General features: G+C 45.1%; 2 protein-coding genes across 2 annotated transcripts; one reads left to right on the top strand and one right to left on the bottom strand.

Moving 5' to 3' along the window:
* Nucleotides 1–1,307: 1,307 nt before the first annotated feature.
* On the top strand, nt 1,308–7,680 carry THADA (Thyroid adenoma-associated protein homolog). The gene is made up of 7 exons (XM_017241874.3): nt 1,308–1,553; nt 1,614–1,800; nt 1,866–2,138; nt 2,203–3,017; nt 3,082–5,348; nt 5,952–6,116; nt 6,183–7,680. Exons 1-7 carry the CDS (start codon nt 1,352–1,354, stop codon nt 7,551–7,553), a joined length of 5,280 nt encoding a protein of 1,759 aa, XP_017097363.3. The 5' UTR covers nt 1,308–1,351; the 3' UTR covers nt 7,554–7,680.
* A 3,002-nt stretch (nt 7,681–10,682) lies between these two features.
* LOC108118697 (serine protease grass-like) lies at nt 10,683–11,912 on the bottom strand. Its single transcript, XM_070280866.1, has 4 exons — nt 11,716–11,912; nt 11,437–11,627; nt 11,340–11,379; nt 10,683–11,277 (listed from the first exon to the last, which is right to left on the bottom strand). Exons 1-4 carry the CDS (start codon nt 11,910–11,912, stop codon nt 10,683–10,685), a joined length of 1,023 nt encoding a protein of 340 aa, XP_070136967.1.
* Nucleotides 11,913–13,114: the final 1,202 nt, after the last annotated feature.

Here is a 13,114-nt window from a genome sequence, read left to right as displayed (position 1 = left end):
TCATTTCTTGTTTAAACATAGTTTTGAGAAAAACTCTTTTGGGTTGAATAGTGAGTGACCTAAATTGCGAAAAGAGCACAGATTTTGACTATATTTTTTTGACTTTTTGACTTAATTCCCGAAAGTTGTACTCTGAGAACCTTAAAATATTGGGACAACATTCTGGAAATATGTATTTAGTTGCTTAAGACACAAAACTACGTTTTTTGAAACCGTGAAGCTACATGGCTACGTGGCTTTCCTTCCCCCTACCCTTTACATTATTATGTACCCCTTACATTAGTATGCATATAATGCATGCATTTGCATATAATATATTTATATATTATATATAAATATAATATTCCAACACGCAAAAAAGATGTGGTAAACACATCTACAAATATTATGTAACAGCGAATCTTTTTCAGGCTGGATCGATTGCTGGCAGCTAGTCGCATCCAAATATATTTTACTCATATAGATCTGGAACTTCTTTGCCTGTGTATGTCCTGAAAAAATTCACAAAAGTTGCATTATTCAGAACATTCCAGAGTATGTTTCTCTACATAAATCCATTCTAAATTCATTATTGGAAAACCAATTTCTGGACGTTTATTTATTTTTTCAAGTAATCTAAAATATGTAATACATGAAATATAATGTTTTTTTTCATATTTATTTTCATATTTTCGCATAATATTTGGACGATAAAAATAGATGCCAATAAAAATTTGCGTCAATTTTACACGAAAATAAGAAAACATGCGATTTTTGAGATCTAGTGATAAAGATCTTCTGTTCTTAATTTATTGAATTTATGAAATTAATATTCTGACTTTTTAATGATACTCTTGAACTATCATTTTTTATTATTATTTATTATTTTAAAGTTTCTTTAAAAACTATTAAAGATTGAAAAAGGCTGCCCATTCCAGATACTACGTCCAAAAAGAAAGAGACAGAGAATAAGAAGACGAAGAGTTTATATTTTTATTTAATCTATAAAATTATTAAAATTTACATTTCAAATCAAAATTTAAATGTTTAAAATTTGATTATTATTTCAGTGAATTAAAATTCATAATTTTATATTTTTATAAATACTTCCCAGAACTTTTATATAGACATAAATGAAATTTCTTAAACTTTAACTTCTATGTAAAGACATAACAAAACATAAATTAAGTCTTGTGGGTAAGAAGAAACCATAAACCATTCCATATAGTACCAATTAATAACCATATTTCTTTAAAGTTCTTTATAGTTTAAACTTCCCGCTCAAAAAAACGAACTATTGTAGTGATAACACATATGCACGTTGGCTAGTGGTGTGCACGCAGAGCGAACGGCTCGGCAAAGCTATCGATAAATGGGATCTGCCACCACTAACCGCCTGTGTTTTGTGTGGGGGCGAAAGCGTGTTGCCCCGTTTTCCTTACAATTCCCCATTCTTGGATATAACATGAATGATTTGAACCTGCGAGTGGCTGCTCTGAAGCTATGTGCCCATCCCAAGCGTTTTGCGGAGCTCCGAGATGCTTTGGTGCCACTACCAGAGCGGTGGAGTTCAGGTGAAGATCACAATCGATCACTCGATTTAAAAATAATAAATTAAATTTATTCATTTTTAGATTCCCACGAATTTGTGAGCCTATTTGCAAAGGCCCAGAGCAGTGCCGAACAGGTCCTGGCGGTTAAGGAGCTATTTTACAAGGACAAGGATCTGCATCTGGAGAAGATTCCCCTGGTGGAGCTCTTTCTGGCCGATCTTCTGTTTGCTAGTCCATTGAAGCACGCCGTGCGGAATCAATTGACAAGGTTTCTATTGAGATTTGACCAAACTGTTGCCTTATACAGCGATAATAATCCCTAATCCCTTCCAGACTCTTCTCGGACAAAGCCTTGGCCAAAAAGGTCCAAAACGTGGAACATGGCCACACAAAGGACTCCCTACTGAAGGCCCTTCTGCAGGCTCTCAAGGACCTGATTGGCACGGACCTAGAGCTGAGGAGCCACGACTCTATCAATGACATCTTCGTTTCCGCCAACGCCTGTCTCCAGAACTTTCCATATGGGCACGAAATTCTTGGCGAATCCTTGGAATTATTAATCCCACTTCTTCCCCTGGGCTTGGAGCGTTATTGGAAAGATATTAGGTAAGTTTGGAAACCCGGAATTGGCACTTTCCCCAAAACTCTTGCATTTAACATAATTTTACAGTGATACCTCGGTAGAACTGTCACCCACGCGTCGCAATGAGCTGTACCTCTACCTCCAGAATGTCCTGCGCTTCCTGGTTAGCCTGCTTTCCGAGTGGAGCTCGGATCTTGGCCAGGAATCCTGTCAAGCTTTGCTGAGAAGAGCGGATGCCATTGCCCAGAAGGTGGCCCGCCACGTGGACACACCCTGGGACGTCCGTTCCATAGCTGGACTGTTGATCGGCCACCTGGCGCGTCTCTCTGGCGGTTTTTCCGGCTACCTGCAACATTGTGCCCGTGCCGAGGCAGAGCCCCGGGATCTGCCCATCCAGACGGCTGCTCTGCTGGTGCTTCAGCCTTTAGATTACCCGGAACACGCTCCCGTTGTCCTGTCCATACTCCAGGCCGTCCTGGCAGTCGGTCAGCGGGAGGGGAACGTGAGCAACCTGCTCGTCTATCTCTCCAAGCACTTGTTCATCTACTCCAAGTCCTTGGGGGATGTTGAGGCCGGGTTCTACCAAAGCATCCTGCCGGAGTTGCAGGGATTCGCGCTACAGCACCTAGCCAGTCCCACGGACTCGGTGCGGCACATGTCCAGTGGCCTGTTCCGCCAGACTCTGCAGCACGCCCAGGCCGCTGGGCAGGTGGAGCTCTTCCAGGTCGTCTACAAGCAGTTCGAGGAGCGCAGTGCTTCCCTGGGAGCCAGCTGCCTCGCGCTGGAACATCTCGTGGGTGTGGTGGGCGTGGCAGAGGCCCTAAATCAGTGCCCGTCGCTGGTGAAAGAAATCTTTCCCAGATTCCTGGGCCTTGAGGATAGCGTGGACTCACTTTTCAGAGGTAATGTGTGGTACTTAATTTCAGAGACGGATTTTGATCCAATTCCCTCGTTAATCCCTTCTAGCCATGATGGTGGCAGCTCACAAAGCCCAAACCTTCGAGGACTGGCATCGTCTGTGGTTCACGCAGCTCTTGGAGGCTCTCCAGGTACCCGAAAAACGGCGCTCGGCCGTGGAGCACCTGATGACCCAGGCCGTGCAGCTGGAGCCAACGGCTCTGGTGAACCTGCTCCTGAAGGACGGTCATCTGCCCCTAAGTAGCAAGCTGGCAGCCATCCTGAGTGTGCGGCAACTCAGCAAGCGGCGCCAGGAGTTCCTTTCTAGTCTGAAGCCCGAGCTGGAGCAGGCTCTGCTGGGATTGGACGACCACACGCGACTGCTGGCCCTGCGCTTCGTGGTGGAGACGCCGCGACCGAGTGACCCCTTAAGCCGGGAAGAGGCGGAGGCCATCAAGCTGTACCTGAAGCACAATGCCAACAATCCCAGCGCCCACCTCCGGCAGCTAGGCTACGGCCTCCTGCAGAAGGCTCTGCAAAGGATTCGCTTGGGTCTGGCTGAGCACCAGAAGCGCCCCAGTCCTGCTGGGAAGCTGCTCCGGGACCTACTCTTAGGCCTGATGCAGTTGCTCGCCCGGAACCTCTTCCCTTCGGCGAACTACGGGAGACGATGGCTGTCGCTGCACTTGCTCCGCGACTGCGTGGATCTCTGCCGCCAGTTGGAGCTGAGGGAGTGGGAGGAAGAGCTGCCATCAGTTGCCTTAAGGAACCTGGAGCTCTGCCTGGGCGACAGCTACGAACAAAACAAAGTCCTGGTCGCTCGGCTCCTGGAGAAACTGCAAGCCAAGTCTGATCTGAATCCAGTGGAGATAATGGAACTCCTGCTATCTCTGAGGCCTCCAGACTCGGTGACAGGAGCCTTCCAGCTCCAAGTCTACTGCCGCGTTCAGGAAGTATCAGAGGAACTGCCTGCAGCTCAACTTCCGGAGGATATCAGCCAAGAAACCAGGATCTATGCAGCTCTCCAGTGGTGCTTGGAGCATTTAAGAGAAGGACTTAGTCTCGCACAAAAGGACCTGGCCCAGGCGGCCAAGCTAAACCCACTCTATGGGCTGCTCTTCGCCAGTCGGCACCTCCTCCAGCAGATGGACCTGAAGCAACTGGCCAAGGAACCGGCTTGGAGGCAGTACGTTCATGATCTGGTGGCGATCTGCCTCGAAGTGAGCCGAGTGGTCCTGCCAGTGGTGAGCAGCGCCTCGCCGGAGGGGCACCTACCGGAGACGCGCGACCAGGAGACGGACCAGCCACTCACCAATGTGCTTAGCCGGCGACTGGCTAGTGAGGCACTGCAGCAGGTGAAGACCACGCCGCAAATGGTGCTGCTGTGTGCCTGGCGGAGCATTAAGGAGGTGTCCCTGATCCTGGGCGAACTGGTGGAGCGGGCGCCGCTGGAGGAGGAGGAGAGGCAGAAGAAGCAGCAGAGTAATCCGGAAATCAGCTTTCTTTTGAGCAGTCAGCAGCTGGAGGAGATTGGAGAGCTATTCCTTCTTCTGCTGGCCGAAACCAAGCATAGGGGCGCTTTCGAGCAGGCCTACGTGGGCTTCCAGCTGCTGTGCCGACGGTTCTGGCACAGTGACGCCGTGCGTCTGAACCAGCTACCCAACCAGTGGGTCAGCGAGGCCATGTCGATGGTCAGTGGCGCCGGGGACAACGACCAGAAGGAACAAAAGACTCGCCTTTGCTCCACCCGGCGCAGTGCCGGAATGCCCTTCATGCTGCAAGCCCTGATCTGTACGGAATTGAAGCTTGGGACGCACGCCACACTCCACCGATGCATGCAGCGCCTCCTGGAAGTGTGTGAGGAGAGGAGCGCCACTCCCGCCGGCGTCACTGCCCGCAGCCACGCCCTCAACATCCTGCGCGCCCTCTTCCGGTGCAGCGAGCTGGCCGAGTTGGTCACCGAGTTCGTGGCCCGCGGCATTCGCTGCGCCCTGGAGAGCCTCCTGGCCGAGGAGTGGGCGGAGCGGAACTGTGCCACCCTCCTCCTTGCCGCCCTGGTGGTGCGGGTCTTCGGGGTGGAGCGCGCCCGCCTCGAGTCTGGAGAGCTTCATGTCCGCAACCGGATGACGGGCAGGATATTCTTCACCAGGTATCCGGAGCTCTTCGACTACTTCCACGCCGGATTGCAGCGCGAGGCGGATCAGATGGCAGGCAGGAAAGGCGGGCAGAGTGGAGGCAACGAGAAGCGCCGTCAGACCGTCCAGCTGGAGGCCATGCTGCTCATGCTGAGTCGTCTCTATCCTTCGTCCTTGGAGGGAGCCGAGTCCTCGTTGAATGTGAGTTTTCTCTTCAGTTTTTATATCTTTGCAGGATATTGTAGTTTCTTTGAAATTGTGCTACGCCGACCCTTCCAAGTATATATATTTTCAATCAGGATGCTCTCCTGTAGTCAGTCTGTCCATCAGACCAACTCTCTGTTTCAGCGCCAACGAGTCCCTCCGTTGGAAATACTCCAAACTTGGCACAAACCCTACTTTCCTTTCGAGAAGTTCACGATCGAGAAGGCCTTAACTTTCTTGATTTTTTATCCGATCTATCAGGTTTTGTGGTTTATATCCGATGCATTATACATGTATCTTCCAAAAGAATCCTCAATTTATTTACAAGGGTTTTACTTTTTTTGTTTAAAACCATTATATAACCCATTTTTTCAACAGGGTTTAACTAATGATACAATTAATATTGGAGGCTCACCGATAAAATGCATTCCATGTCAGATTCAAAGTCGAACAGTATTGACTAATACTGTTGTTATAGTTATAGTGTTGTAATAGTTTTAGTTTAGATCTCTTTCCATCCATAGATCTCTTTTTATCCGACCCTTTCATAGATCTCTTTCTATCCGCCTTCTACATTTTTACATTCTTCATTCCTTCCAGCTCAGCAAGTTTGTTCCTTTCCTGCTAAAAATCTGCCGTTCTCATGACCTGATGACCCGCGAGAGAGCCGCCCTGGTGGTGGCCAACTTCGTTAGCCAGGATCAGGCTCTGGCCGAGATCAGGCGCATTGTGGTGGGGTTGAAAGCGCTGCAGCTAAAGTTGAAGGTGAGTTTCTGATCCTCCCATCCTTAACCATGTAACTCACGACTGCCTACCGTTTCTCCCAAACAGCTTCAGAAACCCTTACATTTCAATGGAAACCACTGGCATGGCCAGCTGCTCCTGCTCCTTCAGATGCAGCGGTTGGTGCGGTGGACGAGTCCTTCCCTGGCCAGGATGCAACTGCACACACTAGCCTCCTTGGCAGCTCCCTTCCTTCAGCTCAACGCCTGTGTTTTTGGCGCGCTGCTGGATGTGATGGCCGTTGTCCTCGAGGAGGCCACCCAACTAGATGGGTGTCTCCTTAAAGCCCTTTCTGTCGTCTTGGAGTTGGATCAAGGAGACATATCAAGGCGGTGTGGCGAGCAGGGAATCTCCACTAGGTGCTATCAAGTGGTCTGCCTGCACTTGCGACGCTTAGGTGGCAACACAGAGGCTTTGGTACAACACTTGGAGGAACTGGGAGAGGATTACTCCCGCTCGGGCGCCTTGGCTGTGGAACTTTGGCTCTATGTACTCCTGCAGCGCTCCCAGGACGCTGACCAGGAAGTAGATCACTTCAACTTTGCCAGCGACACGAGGAAGTACTTCAACGCCCTTAGCCCTGGCCAGCGCCAGGAGGTCACGCTTCGGTTGTACGAGTCCCAGAGAGTACGCTCATGCGTCCTGAAAATGGTGGAGTCACCCAGGTGTTGGGGTCTCGAGCTGGATGCTCGTCTTACTGCCCTGCAGCCCCTGCTTCGGGATCCGGGGCTGGATCTGGAAAAGCTGCTCCAGCGCTGCAAGGACACTAGCTTCAGCTGGCAGCATCCGGGACTGGTGTTGTCCCTGAAACGGCTGATCGAAGAAAAGAGGAGGCTGGAGTGGTCCAGCTGGCTGCCCATCCTGGAGTACGCCTTGCGCCTGGTGGACCCCGTCCAGCCGAACTACCTTCGCTTTCAGGCCGCCGAGCTGTGTCACCTGCTGGGCCAAAGCGGAGTTAAGAGTGTGATCGGCAGCTCCAATGCGGACATCGTTGGCAGCTTTATCCGACTCGTGCTCCTCCTTCTGTTGGACGAGGCCGAGTGGGTGCGCCATCGAGCTGCCCTATTGGTGGTGGAACAGTCTGGGGATGACAAGGTTATCCTGCCCAGCGTCCTCATTCCCAGATTCCTCAAGTCCATGCTGCGGAATGTGCGGGAAACTGCTCCCGACTCCGAGTTTGTGACGCGCCTGTTTCAATTGATTTCAGAGCCTTTTGTGGCCTCCAAGGATAACGAGGAGCAGGCTCCGGATTTGGACGCGGAGGTGGAAGTGTTTGACAAGCAAGAAATCAATCTGTATTGCGAGTCCTTGCTGGTCCTCTGCCAGGTGGCCGTTGCTTTTAGAGAGAACTTCGCCGCATGCCAAACAGTCATGAATACCATCGATTCCTTGGGCTTGCCCGCCGACTTGGTGGATTAGTCGCCAGATTACCTCATCTTTAAGGAGATACTTAGCCGTTGTAGATACAATTTTGTTGTAACCTTAATAAATATTTAATATTTAAGAATAAAGAATAAATAAAAAGACAATAAAATTAATTTTTATAAAGCCGCAAGAGCCAATGTGACTAGATACCTCTGCGTTCGGAAGTTAAAAAATCAATGAAATGTTTATGAAAAATCAAATTGTTAAAAACTCAAAATTGTTAAAAGCTCAGTTTAGTTCAATTAGGAAGAAAATCCCTGTGGAAGGCAGCCCAAAAGGTGATGAAACCTATGCCTTAGCGTGTGCAAAGAGACACTATATATAGACGAAGACATACAAATTTTTTGATGGGTTCGATAGGAATGAGAATTATATCAATGAAAGGTATTGTTTTAATTAGATAATCTTCATTCAAACATTTGGCAAAAATCATTTAGTTTGGGAGGTATTCGAGTGAAAGTAGAGTACTTTGATTCGCTAAATTGGGGCTAGAGCATTGGAGGCTTCAGACATTTTTTTTCTTGAATAGGCGTAGATTAACAATCCCGACCCAAAGGTTTCGTTTAACAAGATACCCTATCAATCCACAGTAGTCCAGACGACCCCTGGCAATAATTATTAACTCAAGAACGAGACAATTATATATGTATATATTCATCTCTTCCACCCCATATTAACTAACCTGACGCAATCCACCACAGATCTAATCGTGAAGACCATTCCTGGTGGCATGGTCTACGTCGCCGAGACCCTCATCGACGACATTCTTCTGCCTTCCTACTCTACGCAGGACCGACTTTAATACTTGGATTAAGCCGAGGATGTCTCTTTCGCTTCCACGAAGGCCGTCTCTTTCGCTTCCAGGGACGTTCGCCTCTGTGGTCTGGAGCACATCCGCGTGCTGAAGTCGGTGATCAGTCGTCTCAACTGCAAGCCGATCATGGAGCGGCACTTGGGGGAGGACAGGGCGGTGAACCTGCCACTGGGGTCCCACGTTATTCGTTGCCACACCACCTTCATAACATAATACCCTCAAAGAAACCGATCGCTTGTTATAATAAGCCAAAACTCTAGAAGATAAGTTCGCCCCGCCCGGAAGCTCCTCCACTTAAACCTCAACTACTCAACAGTCTGGCCAACACCAGACCTAACCAAGTGCTACACCCCACTAGATGTTAGACACACAATAAACGGCACACTCGAAATCAATGACGAATGCATTTGGCTCTCACCTTTCGCACAGTTTTATTGCCGATCTATCTTTATATCTATATCTATATATGTATGTAAATTTCGCTTATTATTTTCTGGGTTTTGGGTGTTAATTGGTGATTGGGACTCCTTTTTTAAGACGATTTTAATTTAGATTAATGGGAAATCGGAGTTACATAGTTTAAAAAACATCAAGAATCTTTTTTTCGAAATATTTTGATAAATACTTAGACATCTTTACAATGATGTCCCAACACTTAAGTCGATCCGTGGAATTCTTTCTGAGATAGAGTTTAAGGGGTTACACAGTTGCGCGACCCAAAGGAACGCGTTTTTAGAATTTTCCTACAAGGACTATTTCTCTTGTGTTGTGTTACAATAATTATTTACCAAATTAAAAGTTAGCTAAAAACTTATTTTATGAAGACTATAATAAGGATGATCGGTTAGAAATATTTTATAATTTCCATTCTGTACACTTTGTAAGAGACATCCTCGAAAAATCCTCGAAAGATGCTTTGCAGTAATCTCGTTTTTGTTGGTTTGGAACTGAAAAACAAAATATTAATTTGCTAAAAATAAATTCCATCCAAGAAGATTGTGTAAACTTTTCTGACCGATTGAGTTATTAATTTTTAAGAAATCGAGGCCACCGAAGCATGGCTCTCTTGGTGGCACTCTGAAATCTTCTTACAACTTTAACTTACTTTAAAGTTTAATAGCTTTTTCTCAAAAACATTTTCAGAAAATGAAATTAACTATTGATACCTGTACTACTATAATATGCAGTTTCATGTCATATTCCATATCTTTCTATATTTATTATAGAAATAATAATAGTAACAAGAAAGGAAAGCTAACTTCGGGCGGAACCGAAGTTTATATACCCTTGCAGGTAAAACCGGATATATATCGCAAACATCGGATATAGTTGGCCGATCCTTATGGGAATAGGAATATATAATCCAATTTATTACAATACAAAATCTAAAAAAAAAGTCCCAAACTTCTATCTTCCAAAATACGAAAGTTGATATTTCTACCAAATACCATTTCCGATCGTTCAGTTATATGGCAGCTATAGGATATAGTCGGCCGATCCTAATGGAATTTGGTAGGTTGGATCAACTGACCAAAAATAGAATCTGTATTAAATTCCAGCTTTCTATCTTCAAAAACACGAAAGTTGGGTGATTTCCGATCGTTCAGTTATATGGCAGCTATAGGATATAGTCGGCCGATCCTTATGAAATTTGGCATGACGTAATGTTTTGCCAAAAATAGCTTTCATGTCAAATTTGAACTCTCTAACTCTAAAAACACCAAAGTTATACCATTTCCGATCAATCAGTTGTATGGCAGCTGTAGGATATAGTCGGCCGATCCGGGCCGTTCCAACTTATATACTGCGTGCAAAGAAAAGAAAGGTGTGTGCAAAGTTTCAAAACGATAGCTTTAAAACTGGGAGACTAGTTCGCGTAGAAACAGACAGACGGACAGACAGACGGACAGACGGACATGCTCATATCAACTCAGGAGGTGATCCTGATAAAGAATATATATACTTTATAGGGTCGGAGATGTCTCCTTCACTGCGTTGCACACTTTTGGACAAAATTATAATACCCTCTGCAAGGGTATAAAAAACGCTACAAACAGAAAACAAAAATTAATGGTCGCTAACGGAACGCTACAAATATTTTTATTGATTGTATTAAATATAATTCGATAAGATGCGATAAATCAGTTACATGGCAGAATATAGTCTGACGATCCCGGCCGTTTCGAATTCTATATGTATATACTAAGTGCATGGAAAAGAAGGATGTGTTATTAAGAATAATAGCAGTTAATATTATTTTTAATGATTTATTTCAATATGATTTAAATTTTTAATTTCGATTAGAGAGGCTATGTGTTTTGCGCAATGGTTTCGGTTATCCAACCCATATATTCAGCCACATCAGTATAGACCGCATACGGATTTTCGCCACATTTCTGAACTCCGTAACTCACGATTCCAGCCTGCACCCAGCGCTGTTTGCCATTGTATAAAGTGGGATAGTTCAGTGGTCCCCCGGAGTCACCACTGCAGCTATCTTTCCCCAAGCCACTGGCGCAGAGTTTTGTGCTCATTGGATTAAAGATGTTGCACTCGGTTAAGTTCAGCCGATTGATGAAAGCTTTTTTAGGGACGTCTGAGAGCTTTTCTTCTTCTGTTATGCCCCAGCCGACAACCTCCATCGGTATGTTGGTTTGACTCTCAAACTGAAGATCTTTTGTTATCGGCAGACATATGGGTCGTATCCAATCGGTAAACTGGACTGGGTATTTAAGGCGGATTAATGCAATATCTTTCACAGCTCTAAAACGTTCATATCCCTCGTGGACAAAACTCTTGTCGACTGGAACGTCCAGGGGTTTATCCAGACACACTGGCTCATCGTCAAAGCTTAAGCAGTCCTCGTCCTTACTAAGATCATGTTCTCCCAGACGGACGGATACCCTGGAAAAAAGGGTATTTTATAAGTAGGTGTGTTTTGTCTTGGGTTGAGCTCCTTTACTTACAGGGTATCTTCGATACAGTGCGCAGCCGTCAAGACAAATTCTGTCAAACAAAAAAATAAAATAAAGTGACATAGGATCAATGTTTTATAGAACTTACTCGAAGTGATCAGAGTGCCGCCACATTTAAACCGTGCCCTAATAGGCTGTGTCGTATTAAACTCGAGTATGGCCGCCCACGGCCGAGATCCCAGGCTAACATTGTTACCTCCTGAAACCTTAGGGTCTGAGAAAATACCGCATATTTCATCATTTTCTTTCAGCAAGTCTACTCCTTGAGCAAGATTTTCTCTAGGAGATGACTTGAGTTAGACTCTGTACTTTAAAGTCACGCGTTGCTTTAGTTACCTTTTCACATATTAAAACTGCTTTATTAAACCTTTGCTCCTCGTGGGTTAGGGGAATCCCTTTTTTCCGCTTTTGCACAATAGGCCTAAGAGCCGGGCAATCTTTAGGACGCCGGCATTTGCCTATTTTCTTGTCATGCGTCTCGCAGACTTTAGAATCCACAGGATCTATCCATTGCAGGCTCAGAGTTAGGCAAATCGCCAGAATTAAAAATTTCAAACTCAACATTCTTCCCGTAAGCTAGATTTGCGACTGAACGATCACTGAAGTCATTATATGCGACGAAGGCGTACCACTGATAATACATTATTAATCATAGAATTTCGTTTAACGAAATAAAATTAAAATAAATGTTTATAGTATGAGCATTGGGCATTGGTATGGGCATTTCCCCGGGTCGCGAACGTACTAAGTTCGTACGCAATTAGTGCCAAAAAATTAAAGTGCTAAAAAATTTTTTGATACTTTTTTTGGCTTTTGGTGAGTTTTTTTCTTATACTTGTTTTTAGATTTTTCATTTTCATAATATTGGCAAAAACGTAAAAACGTCGCGAACGTACGCGAAATGGACGTCGGTTTTGGCTTGCTCTAGCAAAATCAAAAAATCTGTAATATGTTTTGCCAAAAATAGCTCTCATGTCAAATTTGAACTCTCTAACTCTAAAAACACCAAAGTTATACCATTTCCGATCAATCAGTTATATGGCAGCTATAGGATATAGTCGGCCGATCCGGGCCGTTCCGACTTATATACTGCGTGCAAAGAAAAGAAGGGTGTGTGCAAAGTTTCAAGACGATAGCTTTAAAACTGGGAGACTAGTTCGCGTAGAAACAGACAGACGGACAGACAGACGGACAGACGGACATGCTCATATCAACTCAGGAGGTGATCCTCATCAAGAATATATATACTTTATAGGGTCGGAGATGTCTCCTTCACTGCGTTGCACACTTTTGACCAAAATTATAATACCCTCTGCAAGGGTATAAAAATAATAATATATATATTTATTATCTTTTGCCATTATTTTCTATAAAGCATCTGGATGGCGCGGTCAAAATATTATGTAGTAGTGGCAAAGAAAAGTTTTATTTAAATTAAATTTACTCTAATTTTCGTAATGTTCCTGAGGATGTTCTCCAAAAGTCTTTTCGTCTTTTAGATTATTCTTCCTTATCATTGGGTCCTGGCAATGTAGTAGGTGCCAAAAGCTGTCCTGCCGAGAGACGAAATGTTATTTAAAAGTTAATACAGGAAGGGGGAACTTAAGCGCAAGTGCAAAATATTATTCGTTGATCTCCTTCAGTAATTAAAAATAAAATACAAATATGAGCCAGCATATAAAAATACGAGCTCAACTTAAGACATGTCAAAAAGGACAGTGAACCATCTAGTGGAGCATGCGAAATGACAGTCAATTATGTCTTCT

This window comes from Drosophila bipectinata, chromosome XL, assembly GCF_030179905.1.
Source record: "Drosophila bipectinata strain 14024-0381.07 chromosome XL, DbipHiC1v2, whole genome shotgun sequence".
NCBI classification, from domain to species: domain Eukaryota; kingdom Metazoa; phylum Arthropoda; class Insecta; order Diptera; family Drosophilidae; genus Drosophila; species Drosophila bipectinata.
The sequence above is the reverse complement of the archived record's forward strand: the minus strand, read 5'-3'. Positions and strand labels throughout refer to the sequence as shown.

Coding starts and splice junctions, on each gene's coding strand:
- THADA (XM_017241874.3), top strand. CDS start 1,352: ATGGGATCTGCCACCACTAACCGCCTGTGTTTTGTGTGGGGGCGAAAG. Junction 3,018..3,081: donor CGTGGACTCACTTTTCAGAG/GTAATGTGTGGT, acceptor AATCCCTTCTAG/CCATGATGGTGGCAGCTCAC. Junction 6,117..6,182: donor CGCTGCAGCTAAAGTTGAAG/GTGAGTTTCTGA, acceptor TCTCCCAAACAG/CTTCAGAAACCCTTACATTT.
- LOC108118697 (XM_070280866.1), bottom strand. CDS start 11,912: ATGTTGAGTTTGAAATTTTTAATTCTGGCGATTTGCCTAACTCTGAGC. Junction 11,628..11,715: donor CTAACCCACGAGGAGCAAAG/GTTTAATAAAGC, acceptor GTCATCTCCTAG/AGAAAATCTTGCTCAAGGAG. Junction 11,380..11,436: donor CGGCACTCTGATCACTTCGA/GTAAGTTCTATA, acceptor TTTGTTTGACAG/AATTTGTCTTGACGGCTGCG.